Consider the following 15685-nt stretch of genomic DNA (forward strand, 5'->3'; position numbering starts at 1 on the left):
AGAAAAAAAAAGATCCTTACAAGTAATGAATTCACAAGGTAGGTTTAGCTAGTATTTCACAGCAGAGTAAGACCTGGTTTCCTATAATTGAAGCTATAACTAGTTCTCCAACAATTGTTTCCACATCTGGTCCCTGAGGGAGAACTACAACGCAACTCAAAAGTTGTGACCAACCTCTAAAGGGAAAAACTGACACCATTGTGGAACCAAGTCTCTTCAAAGCATCAGCCTTGGAAGAATCTGCATGAAAAAGTCCATACTTAGGGACATATGCCCAGCAAATGGCTTCTTTAAGGCAGTTGCCTGAAGTGAATAAGGGCAATTGAATTACTGACTGAATCTTGTGGATGACAACAGTATGCAAATGCTGTGGTGGAAGGTCAACAGGAATTAACCATATACCAACCACAGATACCAATCAATGCAGGCACTTGTATGCAAACACAGAAGATTTACTCATGGGCAGACATTTTAAACCATGTATGTAATTACTATATACATACATTGAATTTCAGCACAGAAGTATGCACCGATTTTGAAATCCAACTAAAGACACAACATATATTGTATTCCACAAATCAACAAAGTAACAACAGGAATTCTCTGAATCCCAAAACACAGCCAGGCAAGGGAAAAAAATATTAAAATAATTATATTCGACTGAACATAAAACCAAAATACACAATCTGACCATTTTGGAAAAAATACTCGAAATAAGTCTTCTATGAAAACTTTGACCCGAACCAAGTTTAAATTGAAAAACCCTGAGTAAAATTAGATGAATGAGTAGGAGTGAGACAAAAAAAAAAAAAAAAGACATTCAGTACAAGATGACAGCCTGCAAGCTAAATGGCAAATGTGAATGGTCCCTTGCATCTCATGGCAAACTTCAATAGAAATTTTTTCTTTATTATTAAATGTCTTACAGGAATGAAATTATAAAAAAATGTCTAGAAAGTGACTTTGTGTATTTCCTACATCAGAATATCCTTGTTGGTTTTTTTAGTGATTCACAGTCAACTCTTGTGGTCAGATTAATGCTTGTATTTGGCAGCAATTAACTGTGTTTTTTTGTACTCTGAACACTAAGTAATTACAAATTCATAAGTACCAAAGCGAGCTGACATTAGTGGTGAAAAAACTGGAGTTTGTTTCATGACAGGAGGGAGAATCGCAGGCAAGTTCTGTCCTTGTAATTTCAGCTTGATGAGTTTCATGGCTATAGAAAACTCCTGTTGATCCATTTTTCCATCCTTGTTCAGGTCTGAGAGTGTCCTTAAAAATAAAGTAAAATTAGAAAAGTCCACAAGGAAGAAACGTAAAATTGACTTTTTCCCTTACCAAGAAGCTTTTCTATCAGATTTATTTAGTGCTTTTGTACAAGCAAACAACAATATTGCAGATTTTCTACTTTTGACAACATTCAAACCCTCAGAAGTTTGCAGACTTTAATTCTTCTACTTTGTCAACCTACAGGTATTGAAGGTCAGCGTGGACATAATATTTGTCCAGCTGTATTAAGTACACTCCACTTGGTAGTTTTCTGCAGACTTCAGTTTTAAAGTTGTCTTAAATATGTTGTCACACCTGAGGAAGTGGGAAGACACTTGGAAAGGCAGTGGTCTCCTGCTATAGATATGCAACTGCTATGCTTCTTTCTGTGCAACTAGTCATCTTAATTATTTTAAATTAATGTCTGGCACTGTAAGGAATTAATGCAAGAATCTGAAACAGCAAGATGCAGAGACCTGCTAAAGGCACTAGATACCACTAAGAAAACTGCACCATCTCACCAATGGCAGGCTTTTTAAAACCTGACAGCCACTCTGCCTTCCTTAGACACTTTTCCAAATAAATCTAAATACAAGAGGAAGTATATGTAACAGTGCAAACATAAACAGACAAACTTGCTGGTCAGTCAGAAAATAAGAAATGTTATTAATAATTAAATGTGTGAGGACCAGGCACAGGAATGTAAAATTAAGAGAAAAAAGATCAGACTTATTAAGCTCTGTTTTCCCTTTCATTCTGTTGCTATTCAGTGTAAAACCCTGAGGTCCTGTGCAAAAATTTCCTTACCACTCTTTTCTAGGTATTTCAGTGTCTAAAGAAAAAAACTAACTTTGCATTTAGTTAGTTGCTTTAACATTCTTCCATGAGTGTTTGTAATTATTATAAGCCTTTTAGCACATGTACATCTTGGAGACAACTAAGTACCCCAACATGAACAGAGTATTCTAGTGAAGACTGAGGAGTTACAAGCAGAAAATGTCTGTTTTGAGTACAGCAATCACCATATATATGCTGCAAAATACAGGGCTTTTTCCCATGCCTGCATTATAGCACTGGTTGGTATCTTACAAGGTACTATAACTGACCACCTACTTTTCCTGTGGCTTTAGAATTTTTTTCCTGTCTTCCACATTCAGTCATGAAAGTAGAAGTACCTTCAGTATTTTCCACTCTCAGTTTATTAGCATATAATTTTTTCCCACACTTAATCTTATTCACATTTTTTAGTCGTTACTAGTATTTCAAACATCATTCAGTTTGGTATCTCCAGAAATTCATTAACCCATTATTTACATCTTTTTCTGTATTATTATTTGAACTATTCAGACAAAGCTTAACAATGACCTTTGTGGCAGTCCCACAGGCATTCCCCCTATGAATTCCTTACACTTTGTCATTGCTTTTTGTGTCAAGCACTTACTATAGTTTAAAAAGCCTGTGCTTAATACGATGAATTAACATCATAAGAAAGATTTTCAAAGATATTGCTTTTTAATTAAGTGTTGGTACATCTATGGGCTCAATCCTTCCACTAAACTTATTAAAAATAAAGATTCAGACAACACTCCTGCTTTGCCTGCTGAAATCCTCTTTGAAGCAACACAACATGCTGAAGATAGTATTTGAATGCTATGCACTTCCTATTCTAAAAATAGTAATAATTAAAAAAAATCTTACCATATTTCAGCAAGGATAGAAGCTGGTAGACCTGACTGCAAAAAAAAGGTACGTGCTTGATCACCTAAACAAGAAAAAAAGACAGACTTTTACATGTCAGACACAGGTTTTCAGGAGACCTCAGCACTCTATTGTGGGTCAGGTGTTCAAAAGGAACCACCACACTGGATGCCAAACTGTCCAGAGTTGTACCAGTAACTCCTTCCCTGGTGACAGCAACTGTCAGGATACTCATGTACTCTGTAAGCCTGAATTTTTGCTTTGAGAAGTGACTTCAAATAGCTGTAAAAAGCTTTAAGAGGTCACAAATCAACAGCTACTGACAGTTGAATAGATGCAAGCTTTAAAAAAATAAAACTGACTGAAAATTTAGTCCTGACCCAATTACTTTTACAGGAAAGGATGTGCATACTGTTTCTTTCCTTCTCCTTCATCCAATCTAACTTTACCCAGCACTTCCTCTTTACAGAAAAACTGGAAAAACATTATGTCCTAACTAATATTCTCTTCCACCAGAGAACATCCACTTGTTCAGTATCTCAGGAAGGGAATGAGCATTGTTGTGCAACTCCACACCAGGTTCCACATAAACTGGTACTGATTGTGCTGTTAAACAAACTTGTAATAAAACTCAGATAGTGGTGCTCATGGTTATCTGTGAATGAATTACAGACACTTACAGCTAAGGCTTCAGGTTATTCTTTCAGCGCTTTCTTCTCTTATATTAATATATAGCCCTTGATTTCAAGCACTTGCCAAATAAATAATGAAGCCTGCAGACACACATGCAGGTAACTGCTCAGATGTGGCCTAAAGGTAGTCCCTGGGACTGCATACTTTCCAGCTGGTGGTGAAGTAAATACCAACCTGCCAGAGCTGTTTGGCCAGAGCAGGAGTTATCTATCACTTAGCCAGCAGATATGTATGTTCCAAACTGAAAACTTCCCACTCATTCATCAGTCTTTTTTGGATCAAAAAAAGAGGAAAATTAGGGGTAGTGGAGTCATCAGATAAGGCATTAGCACATAGTTAAGGGCTAGAAGTGATCAGGGCTGGTCTTTAGCGCCCACTCAAACAAAAAGAACAGGGCATTCTTAAATTAAGTCATCTTTGTCAGTGACATTGAGACTTTTCTTGATGTCATAAGCAGATTCTTAAATGTAAAATCTGCAAATTCAGAGATGTGCAGCAACATGACCCAATTGTTTCAGAGGAGAAGCAGCTGAGTGCAACCAGAACTGACAGGAGCCATTGCAAAATACCATTACCCTCCCCAGAAGTTGCCAAAGGCCCAAGGGTTAATAAATTTCAAGCAGTCATTAACAAGAACAAGCTGTCAGCATCTCTCTCCCTGCATTCTCTTCCAAAACAAAGATATCTAACAGCAGCACAGTATTCTCTAGCACTGTTTAGACAGGAGAGTCACTTGTGGTCTCTCTGGCATCATTTGCCACAATAGCTACTGTGAGTGCTCCTTGGCAGCCTCCCATCTAGACACAGACTGTGCCGGATACTCATCGGGTTTTGCAACTAGACAGAGTGACAGCACATAACTGGGAGCTGCAGAAGTGACAGGGTTAATGAAAGAGCATTTCTGTGCCACACTTCAGCCCAAACCTACCAGAAGTTTAGTAATAACCTGTGGCTGTTTGCCCAAAGACTGTCATTATCAGTCACACAACAAAGGACTAAGAAATAGGATGTAGTTTTCAAACTGGTTTACAAAGATACTTATGTGTACCGAGAAGTTAATGTGTGATGCAGAACTTCAGACCAGACTAACCTGTAATGTAGCCTCCCATGGGTTTAAGACTATCAAACTGCTTGTCATGCTTGGCCCGCTCTTCAGAGGTGATGGCCCATATGTTTGGACCTCCTAAAAAAAGAAAGAAAATCAAAATGAAAACACTGAAAAACCAGACTGAATACTCTTAAAAATAAAGAACACCACTTGCAAAATAAAAGTTTGGCTTCTCCAGAGAAAAAGTTAGATTTAGACACACCCAGCTCCTACCAGTTTGGCAAGGATGTTATGAAACATAAACCTGCTTCCCAGATGTGCAAGAACTGAGGCAACCCCTCAGCCAGACTGCTTTACTCAGCTCTCAAACAAGCTCTGTCTCCTTCAAAGCTGGTGCAAAGCAGCTTCCTGTGCCTGCTGACTGTTGGCAGCCCGGGCAGGATGCGCTGCTCGCCCTACTCTGTGTGAACCAAAGGCTCCTCAGGTTCTCTGCTAAACAAAGAGGATTCAATGTCACTGAAAGGTTCTCAGAGAAAGGGCTAACACCTTACAGCTGCCAAAAAAACCTCATGCTTCCTCTTGCCAATACTCTGAAAACAAAAGTGAGACTGCTAACAAAAATATGTTGGTCTTGTCTGACAAAGGAGTAACAACCCAGTCTGGGTTGTTGTTTTTTTTAAAACGCCATAGAACTTCAACTTGCCATTTTTTCAATGCTTAAAAAAGTATACAATATTACAACCTTAAAGTAACAAAGAAACATTGCACGGAACAATGATGTTTACAGAGCTGTGCTGATAACCAGGCAGAACCAGAGTGACTTTCAGAAACGCTCCAACCTGCTGTATAAAGGTCAGAGTGTGTGTCCTTTGCAGGAAAAGCAGTTTGCCAGCAGTAATTTGGTTTGGTTTTGATTTTTATCTAGGAGGAAGTTTTAGTCAGGAAGGTCTTGACAAAAATAAAATTTTTCAAATCAATGAGTGCAAATATTAGCAGAACTTTTGAATGGGAACTCCCCAAACAGCAATAAAGGGTTATTAATTAAACAAACCAAACACCTTTAAAAATACATTTTACTTGGTATTACCACCTCCAAAGAACTGTTAATCTGTTCTTCAAGTATTCACACTGCTCGCTAAGAGACAGTCAAGGGAATACATCATCATCTTCTAAAAAGATATAAGTTGCTTTAAAAACCACAGCACTTTGGAAGAAAGTTACTGTAAAATGCACCATGCATGCCAATACAGACACATTAACAATGCTATTCATCTCTCATCTGTGTTTATCCATATACGCAAACACATTTTCCAAAAAGATTTCATTTCTCCTCTTGATGAAGTCCTGTTAAGACTGGCATTCTCCGTGCATGAGGGCAAATTCAATTCTTTACCCCTGCTGCTTAGTAGGGAAATACAAATAGTTAAAAAAAACAAAACAAAACAGAAACTCACTAGGGATAGGAATGACTGAAAAGATGGGAAGGCATTAGGACACAACCTCTGTCCACCAGAACTTGGCATTTGGTTTCCCTCACTCAAGGATATCCTGATTTTTTTCAGCATGGCCTCAATGAAAGTGTCTTCTCACAGGCTGCACACAAAACTGCACTTCAAGAACTCCCTCCCTTCTCTCTTCTGGTTAAATGAGTCTAAATACATCTGGATTAGATACTGATTATTAAGCTAAATAAATCTAAATCAGATGCCTACAAGTAGAACACAAATGAGGACAACTTACACCTAATGGCAAAAATCAGAAAGAACAGAATCAGAGAATGGTTTGGGTTGGAAGGGATGTTAAAGATCACCTAGTTCCAACTCCCTTGTATGGGCCAAAAGCAAAAGATTTTGTCCCAAAAGCAGGGTCTGTAACCCAGTGTGCAAGAAGCTGATGCACACAGAATCAAGATATATGCTCCAATAGTTTGCTAACAGCCCACAAATATGCTGATGATATGTTAATATGGCGAGTCCAATTAGCCAGTGTTTTCTACCTAGTGCTCAAGGCTATAACCAAGATAACTTGTGGGGAGGACTCTTTTCCATCCCTTTCATCTGTCTTGCAGGCTTGTGTCTCAAGGACAGGTTGTTGACTACTTGGGATCCATTTTTTTCCAGTTCTTGTTGTTTCAGTGTTATGTAAGCTCTGTTTTTATTCTGCATGTCTCTTTGTTCTTTTTTATGTGATTTCCCCCCCAAATTTTACTTATTTCAATAAATAGCCAACATCACAGGGAAATAAGGAATGTAAAGTGCGTATGTAGTTAATGCTTACAGAAATTATCTGGGACAAGACAAAATGTTCCTAAAGCTGTTAGCTGCAACTTCAGAAAACCTGACCATTGTTTTTCATTTATGGAAAATAAGGTATTAGCAACATTGGCTGGATGGTCACACAAGAGAGTAATGGTCAACATCTTGATGTCCAAATGGAGACCAGTGATAAGTGGTGTTCCAGGATTGATACTGGGACTAGTGCTATTTAACATCTTTGTCAGCGACATGACCAGTGGCACTGAGGGCATCCTCAGCAAGTTTGCTGACAACATCCAGCTGTGTGGTGAGATTGATATGTTGGAGGGAAGGGATGCCAACCAGAAGGATCCTGACAGGCTGGAGAGATGGACCAATGCCAACCTCATCAAGTTCAACAAGGCACAGTGCACAGTCCTGCACCTGGGTGAGGGCAATCAGAAGCACAAATACAGGCTGGTTGGAGAGTGGATTGAGGACAGCCCTGAGGAGGACTTAGGGGTGTTACATTGATGAGAAACTCAACATGAGCCAGCAATGTGCACTTGCAGCCCAGAAAGCCAGCTGTGTCCTGGGTTGCATCAAAATAAGCATGGCCAGCAGGTAGAAGGAGGTGATTCTTCCCCTCTACTTTGGTCTTGTAAGACCCCACCTGGAGTACCGTGTCCAGTTCTGGAGCCTTCAACACAAGAAAGACATGGAGCTGTTGGACCAAGTCCAGAGGAGGGCCACAAAGATGATCAAAGGGCTGGAGCACCTCTTCTCTAGAGACAGGCTGAAAGAGTTGGGGTTGTACAGCCTAGAGAAGAAAAAGACTCCAGGGAGACCTTATAGCACCTTCCGGTATCGAAGGGGCTACAGAAAAATCTGGAGACGGGCTTTTTACAAGGGAATAGAATAATAGGACAAGGAGTTTTGATTTTAAACTGGAAGAAGGGAGATTTAGGTTAGACATTAGGAAGAAATTCTTTCCTATGAGGGTGGTGAGACACTGGAACAGATTGCCCAAGGTAGTAGTGGCTTTCCCAACCCTGGAAGTGTTAAAGGCCAGGACGGATGGGTCTTTGAGCAACCTGGTCTAGTGGGAGGTGTCCCACAATTTATTCATGTTATCAGGGGCTGCAAAGTGCTAAAAATACAGTAACAATTCTTTGATTGGAGTTAACTGCCACTACTGCAGCTTCTCTAAAGAATCCAATTTAGACTGTAAGGGAACTCCTGTTTAAACATGTACTGAAATGCACAATTTCTTATTTATATGTCACAAAATAAGGAAGAAGATGGCAATCAGTCTTGGAACTCTTCTAATACATTTCAGCAAAACATCTCTCTGAATACAATCTCGTAAACTGTTTCCTCTTCCCAACTTTGAAATCTTAGGTTCTGCACGGCATGCCTCAACTTTGTTAAAATTTTGCACTTCAGCAAAACACCAGCTTCACACCTGTAGCTGTATGATAATTAACATTTTATTCAAGAAGTGTTTCCAGTTCACCCTTCGTTCTCTTTTTTGCCTTCATTAACACTCCCCAGGAATCGCACTATTTTTGGACAGTAAATATTTTGTGCTTTTGCATTGCCCCAATAACCTCAGGACCAAGGCAGAGCTCTCTAAAAGGCAGAGCTCCAGCTTGTTTGACTCTTGTGACCATGCACTTCACACTACTGACCCAGCCTTAGGCAAAAAAAAATAATTAATCTTCAGTTCATCCATAACAAAAGGCCTTCAGACCCACAGTCTGTGTTAAAACGACGCTGTTAGCATAGTTTATTCATTCCCAAATTAAACACACAAAAGCATTCGTTCAGCAATCAACCCCAAGACAGGCTTCTTGCAAGTATAAATTTAATGTTAAAAAAAAAAATAATTGACATTATTATACCAACAAGTGCTCCTAGCGGTCGTAGAGACAGTGCAAGCAGCTACTGTCACAGCGAAGTGATAACTATGGATACACATGTTATCAAAATGACACCGTGTGACTATTTTGGGAAACTGAATATATACCCTGAAAAGGCCAATCTGCTAGTAATGTGCTTTCAAAGGTATGAAGAATTTCAGATTTTCCCTGTCCCTGAGGATAAAGACTGAAAATCTTTTTTTGGTGACTGCTTCCATTAAACATATACTCTCATCTACTGAAGTTTTTTATACATATGGAAAAAATCATGTAATAGACCTTATAACCAAAAGCAGACCTCCACCCATACAATTTGACTGCTTTGCTTAAAAGTAAAGACATAAAAATGTACATACAGTTCAGACAATTTCAGCCACAGCTCTCAAGACCTACTGACATTCAATAATACCTTGAAATTGAAGATCTTAAAAAGAAGGTATCAGAGCACCTTTTCATTAAGAAGACTAAATGAAAACTAAATGCAGTAAATTCCAACCAAGAAATGAGGTAAGTGGTGAGGGACAAAAGCAAGGCCCTATCAAAATGAAGTCCTTCCAAATTAGGATCTAGAAAGCAGCCTATTTCCATCTGAGCACAGCTCTCAGACTGCTAGTGAGACTTGTGGCACTTGTCTGTAAGTGAACAAAGTCCCAGAAAGCTAAGTTGTAAACTAAAGTAATTTAAGAGAGAGTGCTTGCCATTTTCAGCCTGAACTAGAACAGGTTACATTGTGTTACAAACACAGGTGAATAACCACCGGACAAGGAAAACAAAAAAACCCACATTATTAAAACCCACCCAATACTTACAAAAGGGATCCACAGTGTGGGTATTCAAACCTCACCCAACAGTTCTAATTTAAAGGATTCAGTATTTTTCCCCCACTCCTACCCCAATATCAAAGGAAGAAAATTAAGAGCATAGCACAAGAGGGATGGTGAAAGCCTTGCAGGTGCTTATCTGTAGCTTAACCAGGTGCTCATGACTCTTTTGATGTTACCATTTTGAGATACAAATAAGAAAAATCTAGGTACAGAGACTGTCATTAAAATTAAGATTCCTCAAAATACCGAGGAAAAATACCACATCAGTCTATCTGAAATTAACACTTTGAAGAACTGGGATCACAAGGCCTTGGCAATTCCACAAAGCACATCCCAAAAGCATTCTTCAAACTAAATGCCATGTTTACTTAGAGAACAACCAAGACCACCACAATAAAGAATTACCACAGAAAAAGTTCGTTTGAAACTCAGCTTGCCTGTGCAATCACTGTAAAAATACGCTACAATCCTCACAAATATTGTGGTTGTCTCCCAAAGCTACAACCAGTGGTAAATCTGACCACTCAGCATCACTGCTGAGAAAAACTGCACTGCCTGGTTTACAAACAACCAAGTTCTGGGCATGCTGACCTGTGACAAAGGGAAGACTTCTTCTTTTCTGGGAAGGACAAAGCTGCAGGAAACATCTGCCATCCAAGACATGTCATCAAAACCTATCTGGCTTAGCTCAACATTTCTTTTTGCACCAACACGCTTTCAGTCCCAGGGCTGAGAAACTTGTTGCCCATAAGCCAGATCTAACTAAAGAGAACAATTAATTTTGCCCAGAGCCATGGCTGTTCCTCTTCCTTCCTCACAGCTCCAGCCCTTACTCATGGAAAGTCATACACAAATCACAAAACCAAACTGCAGGCATCTTCTTTGCGCAGACACCTCCTCTGATCATGGGATGGGGCAAGAGGGACACATCTTCTTGATGGAACAGTAGAGAACCTTAGGAGCTCCAGTGGGGCAAGATGGAACAGTAGAGAACCTTAGGAGCTCCAGAGATTCTCAGCTGGCACCAAGTAGCAGTGAACTACAATACTTCTAAAAATCGATTTAGCATCAGAAATCAAAATACAGTTGCCAGTACATAGCACATCACTACTTTTCTGACTTAGCTGTAGTTTCCTAGAAATTTTCATGAGACAAGTAATTTTTTCCCAACTGCAGACGGCACGATTTTGAGGGGAAAAATACAGTATCTCTGACAAAAATGTATCTCCCAGAATCATTCTTTTTCAGAAGAGGTTACGTGGCGATCTCACAACTGCATACATGAAGCAAGTTGAAGGTAATGCTATATTTGACTATGCTGCATTTTTAGGAATCAAAACTGAAGAAACGCTGAACTTGGAGATTTTTACCACACAGATTCCTCCTAGAATAATACTTGTCTTCATTTGCTTTTTCTGTTTATGAAAAAATACATTTCTACATTAGTAATACTTTTGGAAGATAGATGTAAGATGGATAGAAGAAAGATGGAAGATTCTTTTCTGTAGAAGGCCAGCACTTACAGAGGAGACTATGGACAAAAGTCAATACTGGCAAGTGTTCTGGAGATCCAACATGGGAAATCTGGACTCAGGTCCAGACGTGTCTCAGCCAATTCCTTATACCAGATCAGAAAGCTTGGAAGAAACCAAGAAAGAAACTTATTTTACTTGTCCACTCCACAGCTCTACAACATACTCAAGAGTTCCAAGTCATGTGTGGATTCTACTCATGTAAGAAGTCCATACAGAATTACAAGAACCCACACAAACAAGCCAGTGCTACACATAATTAATGTAAAATACCTTCAAGACTTCTCTGAAGATGACAAAATACATATCAATGTGACCTTCATGTAACAAATATTAATACACAAATCACTGTGCTACCACTCACAGTTTTTTAGTGTTGGAAACAAGCAACTATGCTGGGGATTAAACAACATTTTCTCTTCCTTTAGCTAATTGTAAATAACAGACATCTTTCTATGAGAGACTGTGAGGGTCTGGTTATGGTAGGATCACAGTATTTGGTAGGACAACTCCAGAAATGCCTTTACAACACTGCAACAGACAGATAATCTTCTGAAGACAATAAAGGACTTACTTTGATGGGCTGCCAACAACAGAAATAAACACTGTTATTTCCTTAAAATAGTAACCTGTGATGGAAAAAGAAAGGAGAAAATAAAGTGCAACCCTAGGAGAAAAGTAGTTAAGACTCCAGTAGTGCTCTGGAAGACCTCTGCCTCTGGGTCTCTCTCCCAGTAAGCAAAAGGTAGTTGTACCAAGAGCACCACTGTTAGTGAAAAGGACAAAGCCAACTTTTCACTTGTGGAAAATCATTAAGACATTTCTTACATTCTCCAAAGAACTGTGTGTGTTTTTCAATTATAAGCGCTGCTTGTTTTTCTCTTAACAAAAACTATGCTCCTACAATCTACAAAGTTAATTAACCCCACAGAGATAATAAACCTAAATTGAAAGAGCATTCCTTACACGCTTAAGTCACGAGGATGAGTGCTTATACCAGCACCTCTTTAACCATCAAAAAAACTAGCATTAAGCCACATAATATCCCTAGATAAATATTTATCCTCATGTTTAAAGACAGGGAAATTTCAGCACAGGCATGCAGCAGTGTGCCTCAAGCTGCACAAGGGGTTTTTCATCATGCAACCAGCAATCACATTACTATCTCCTACTAGGAGCCCTGAGAGAGTTTATTGGCATAAAACACTTTGGGATAACGCTGGTAATTCCAGTCTTCTGTCTGTGCTTGTAGGTGAGTTTACCACAGAATTACTTATTACAAATTGTATTTAATGCTCCCAGCTGAGATGTTGAATCATACTTCCAATTCCTCACTGGTGAGTAAACATTCCAGGATTCTGAAAACACACAGAACATTCCACCATAAGTCTGCGTTTCCAGAATCCTTATCAGTGTTACTGCTGTTTTTAATATTTGTTTCCTTCCTTTGTTGTTCATTCTTTATATGACATGTAGGAGCAAATGCCGACTGATAATGCATTTTTCTTATTTAGGTGTGTGAACATGTTATGAACTACTGCTGCACTGGCTTTGGGTCCATCCCAAAGCACCACTTTCTCTTGCTTGGGGAAAGCACCTCCTATTCACAACTCCCATGTTCTCAGGCCATGACAGGAGTCACAAGCAACCACCTTTCATGATGCACACATTAATTCTGCTTCTCCTGCCAGAAATGCTTCACAGAGGCTCCCAACACATTAAGCAACACTGCAGCAACTGGTAGACTTGGCATTGTTAAGTTTACAGTTGGACTGAATGATCTTAAAAGGTTTTTTCTGACCCAAGTGATTCTACTTGCCAGAGGAAAAGGGTATCTTTAGGTTTAACAAGTTCAGCAGCTTCTTCAATGTATACACAGTTAAAAGGAAATACCTGTAGCTAAAGCTTGTTAAACAGAGGGACACATTCTCCTTCAATTTTGTGTTTTACTAAAATTACAAGAACTGTGCCCCTTGAAGCCAAGAGAATTTTCAAAGATTTTTCAAGTGTCCCTGATGTGCTATCCAAATATAACTGCTACCTGCAGTACAGAGCTGCACAGGTTCAGCCAAGAAATATTTGCAGAATTCAAGAGCATGCTTACAGAAATGTGAATGAAGCAGCAGCAGACGTATTTTAGGGTATAACTCACATTCTCTAAGTACCAGATTTCTAGATAATTAGGTGCATTGGGAACACTGATTCAGCAGCACATTAGAATTTGAAGGTCTTTTCCAACGTTGATGATTCTATGATTCTATAAAACAGGTGGACGTGGTGTTTTGGGAGATGGTTTAGTGGTTAAGAGGTTGTCGGGTGGAGAGTTGGACTTCGTGATCTTGAAGGTCTTTTCCAACCTTGATTCTATGATTCTAAAATCATTTAACCACCTGCTCCTACAAAACAGGAGCAGAACTCCTTCTCAGGGATTGCCTGATGCTAAAGTCATTGGCAACCCCCCACTTCAATACCCAACATTTATCTGTATAGGAAGACCATTAATATTCCTGTGCCATGCAGTGATCTCAATGTAGAAACATAATCCTTGCTTTTAGAACGAGTATAACCCCTAAAACAATTTAGAGATACATAATAGTCTAGCCATGATAACAGCAAAGATCCACTCATATTCTGAATTTTACAGAGCAACTTAATGATTCCAAAGCACTTAAACTACCCATTTGTAATAACAAGATAGTATTTCTATTTCTATAGTATTTCTATTCATAAAATCACATTTAGCTCATTATGGCTATCTAGTTTCAGAAGCACCTTTTCAATTAAATTATTGCCAAGCTCCACTGAAAAATAAAGCAACACACTAAGCATATAAAATATGAAAAAAGCAAAATACAGACACAGCAAATGGCAGCAATTTTACTTGAAGATGCATAAACAAAAAACTATATTTTGAAAGTTTGTTAGAGCTCCACTAAGGTCAAATTATATTAGGAAATGTGCATAAATATGACAGTGTTCTCAACTGCACATTAACATGTTACCTTTAACACTAGTTCTCTGTAGAACTTGAGAAAGTACTACTGAATGAGTTATCACAAGTTCTAATGAAACAAGGCTTCTATTTCTGGTCACAATGCAATGGCTACAGTGTTGGTAAACCCATATTTTGTTCTTGAAAGCTAATTAAACTTTTTATTTTCTTGCACAAACATACTTGGCACAAAAGCTTGGCTTAACCTAAGCCTTCCCCACATCTACACTCAAAAGTAGCAATAAATAGAAAAGTATTTTCTGCCTAATTCTGGAAAAACAATGCCATTGAAAACACCTGTGGCTGTTGAACATGAAACAAGCTCATTCTTCTCTCAAATAACACAGATGTGTCTTTGCCCAGAATTAATACTTTTGGGTAGATTTTAGAGATGGAAAAGAGAGATGAAAGACACACCAACAAGAATCTTTCAGATGAAAAGTATGAAAAGTTCAAAGTAAGTCATATTAGCAAGGCATAAACTGGGCATACCTTGCCAAGTTCTCCCCTACCAGCTGCAAAACTTGCCTCTTTTTGTTGTTTGATGGACTCCACAGCCTTTCTTCCCAGCATGACATTGAAGATGGAAGATAATACTTACTCTTCAGTTTAGGACAACTAGAAAACGTTTTTGAGTAAACTCCTGTCAACCTGTACAGCATCTAAGACCTCAGTGAGGAAAACAGAAGTTTTTAGTCACCATGTTTGAGGAAAGAGCCCACCAGAGCTTAGACCAAACTTTTCTCATTCTGAAAATGGGTTTTTTACACTGCTGCTGCTCACCAGCATTCAAAAAACCCCCTAAAACTTCATTAAAATTTTACAAAAGGATAATTTGTTTAATTATATTCTAGCAAATCTCTGTGGAATGCAGCAAAACTAGTTAAGAGTCAGGTGGGTTACCATCTGCAGCAGCTAGTAAATCTTTTCATGCTGGGAGAAATGCAGGCAGTAAAATACCAGGCATGAGGAGCCAAAATGAACCTTGAAATTAGATGAAATAAATGAAATGATTCTCCTACAAAAATGTACAGGGACATAAGAAGTCAGTTCAAGAAATACAAGATACTTAATAGAAATTTTTGTAGTTCTCAAAATTATCTGGCCATTAGAGTAAAACAAACACTTTCAGGTTCTCAGACTTGAGAAGGAAGCCTGATGGGCTATTTTTACAATGGAGAATTGGGATACAGACTTGAAAGGAAAGAGGAAAAGAGAAGAACCACTAAATTAAAAAAAATAATAATTAATAATTACATAGGAAGGGTGGCAGAGAACGAAAACAAAGAAGCATTTCCTGGAATAAAACTGAATTAAGAGATAATGTAGGAAAAAAACCACAATGATGACCCTGCCAGTGCAGACTGAATATTCCCCTGGCTAAGTTCCTAGCACAGAGCAGCAGGCTGAGGTGAGCAGTTGGCAGTACTTCCCCAGTATGTCTTCTCAGCCCCCCTCAGCTCCTGAACC

The 15685-nt window shown here is 38.8% G+C and overlaps 2 protein-coding genes across 2 annotated transcripts in view; one reads left to right on the forward strand and one right to left on the reverse strand.

Annotated features, from left to right (window-relative positions):
- Positions 1 to 7217, reverse strand: part of ITSN2 (intersectin 2) — a 53603-nt gene extending 46386 nt beyond the window's left edge. Inside the window, exons 1-4 of the mRNA XM_010002419.1 lie at positions 7181 to 7217; positions 4754 to 4846; positions 2971 to 3034; positions 1112 to 1275 (exon numbers count right to left, since the gene is read on the reverse strand). Coding sequence (XP_010000721.1) covers positions 1112 to 1275; positions 2971 to 3034; positions 4754 to 4846; positions 7181 to 7217 — 358 coding nt within the window. The remainder of the gene's footprint in view (positions 1 to 1111; positions 1276 to 2970; positions 3035 to 4753; positions 4847 to 7180) is intronic.
- GCFC2 (GC-rich sequence DNA-binding factor 2) overlaps positions 7216 to 15685 on the forward strand; it is a gene marked incomplete at its 3' end in the record, with an annotated part of 41531 nt that continues 33061 nt past the window's right edge. The window contains exon 1 of the mRNA XM_010002420.1: positions 7216 to 7273. Within this exon, the coding sequence (XP_010000722.1) occupies positions 7216 to 7273 (58 nt within the window). The remainder of the gene's footprint in view (positions 7274 to 15685) is intronic.

This window comes from Chaetura pelagica, unplaced genomic scaffold (genome assembly GCF_000747805.2).
Source record: "Chaetura pelagica isolate M959 unplaced genomic scaffold, ChaPel_1.0 scaffold46, whole genome shotgun sequence".
Lineage (NCBI taxonomy): Eukaryota > Metazoa > Chordata > Aves > Apodiformes > Apodidae > Chaetura > Chaetura pelagica.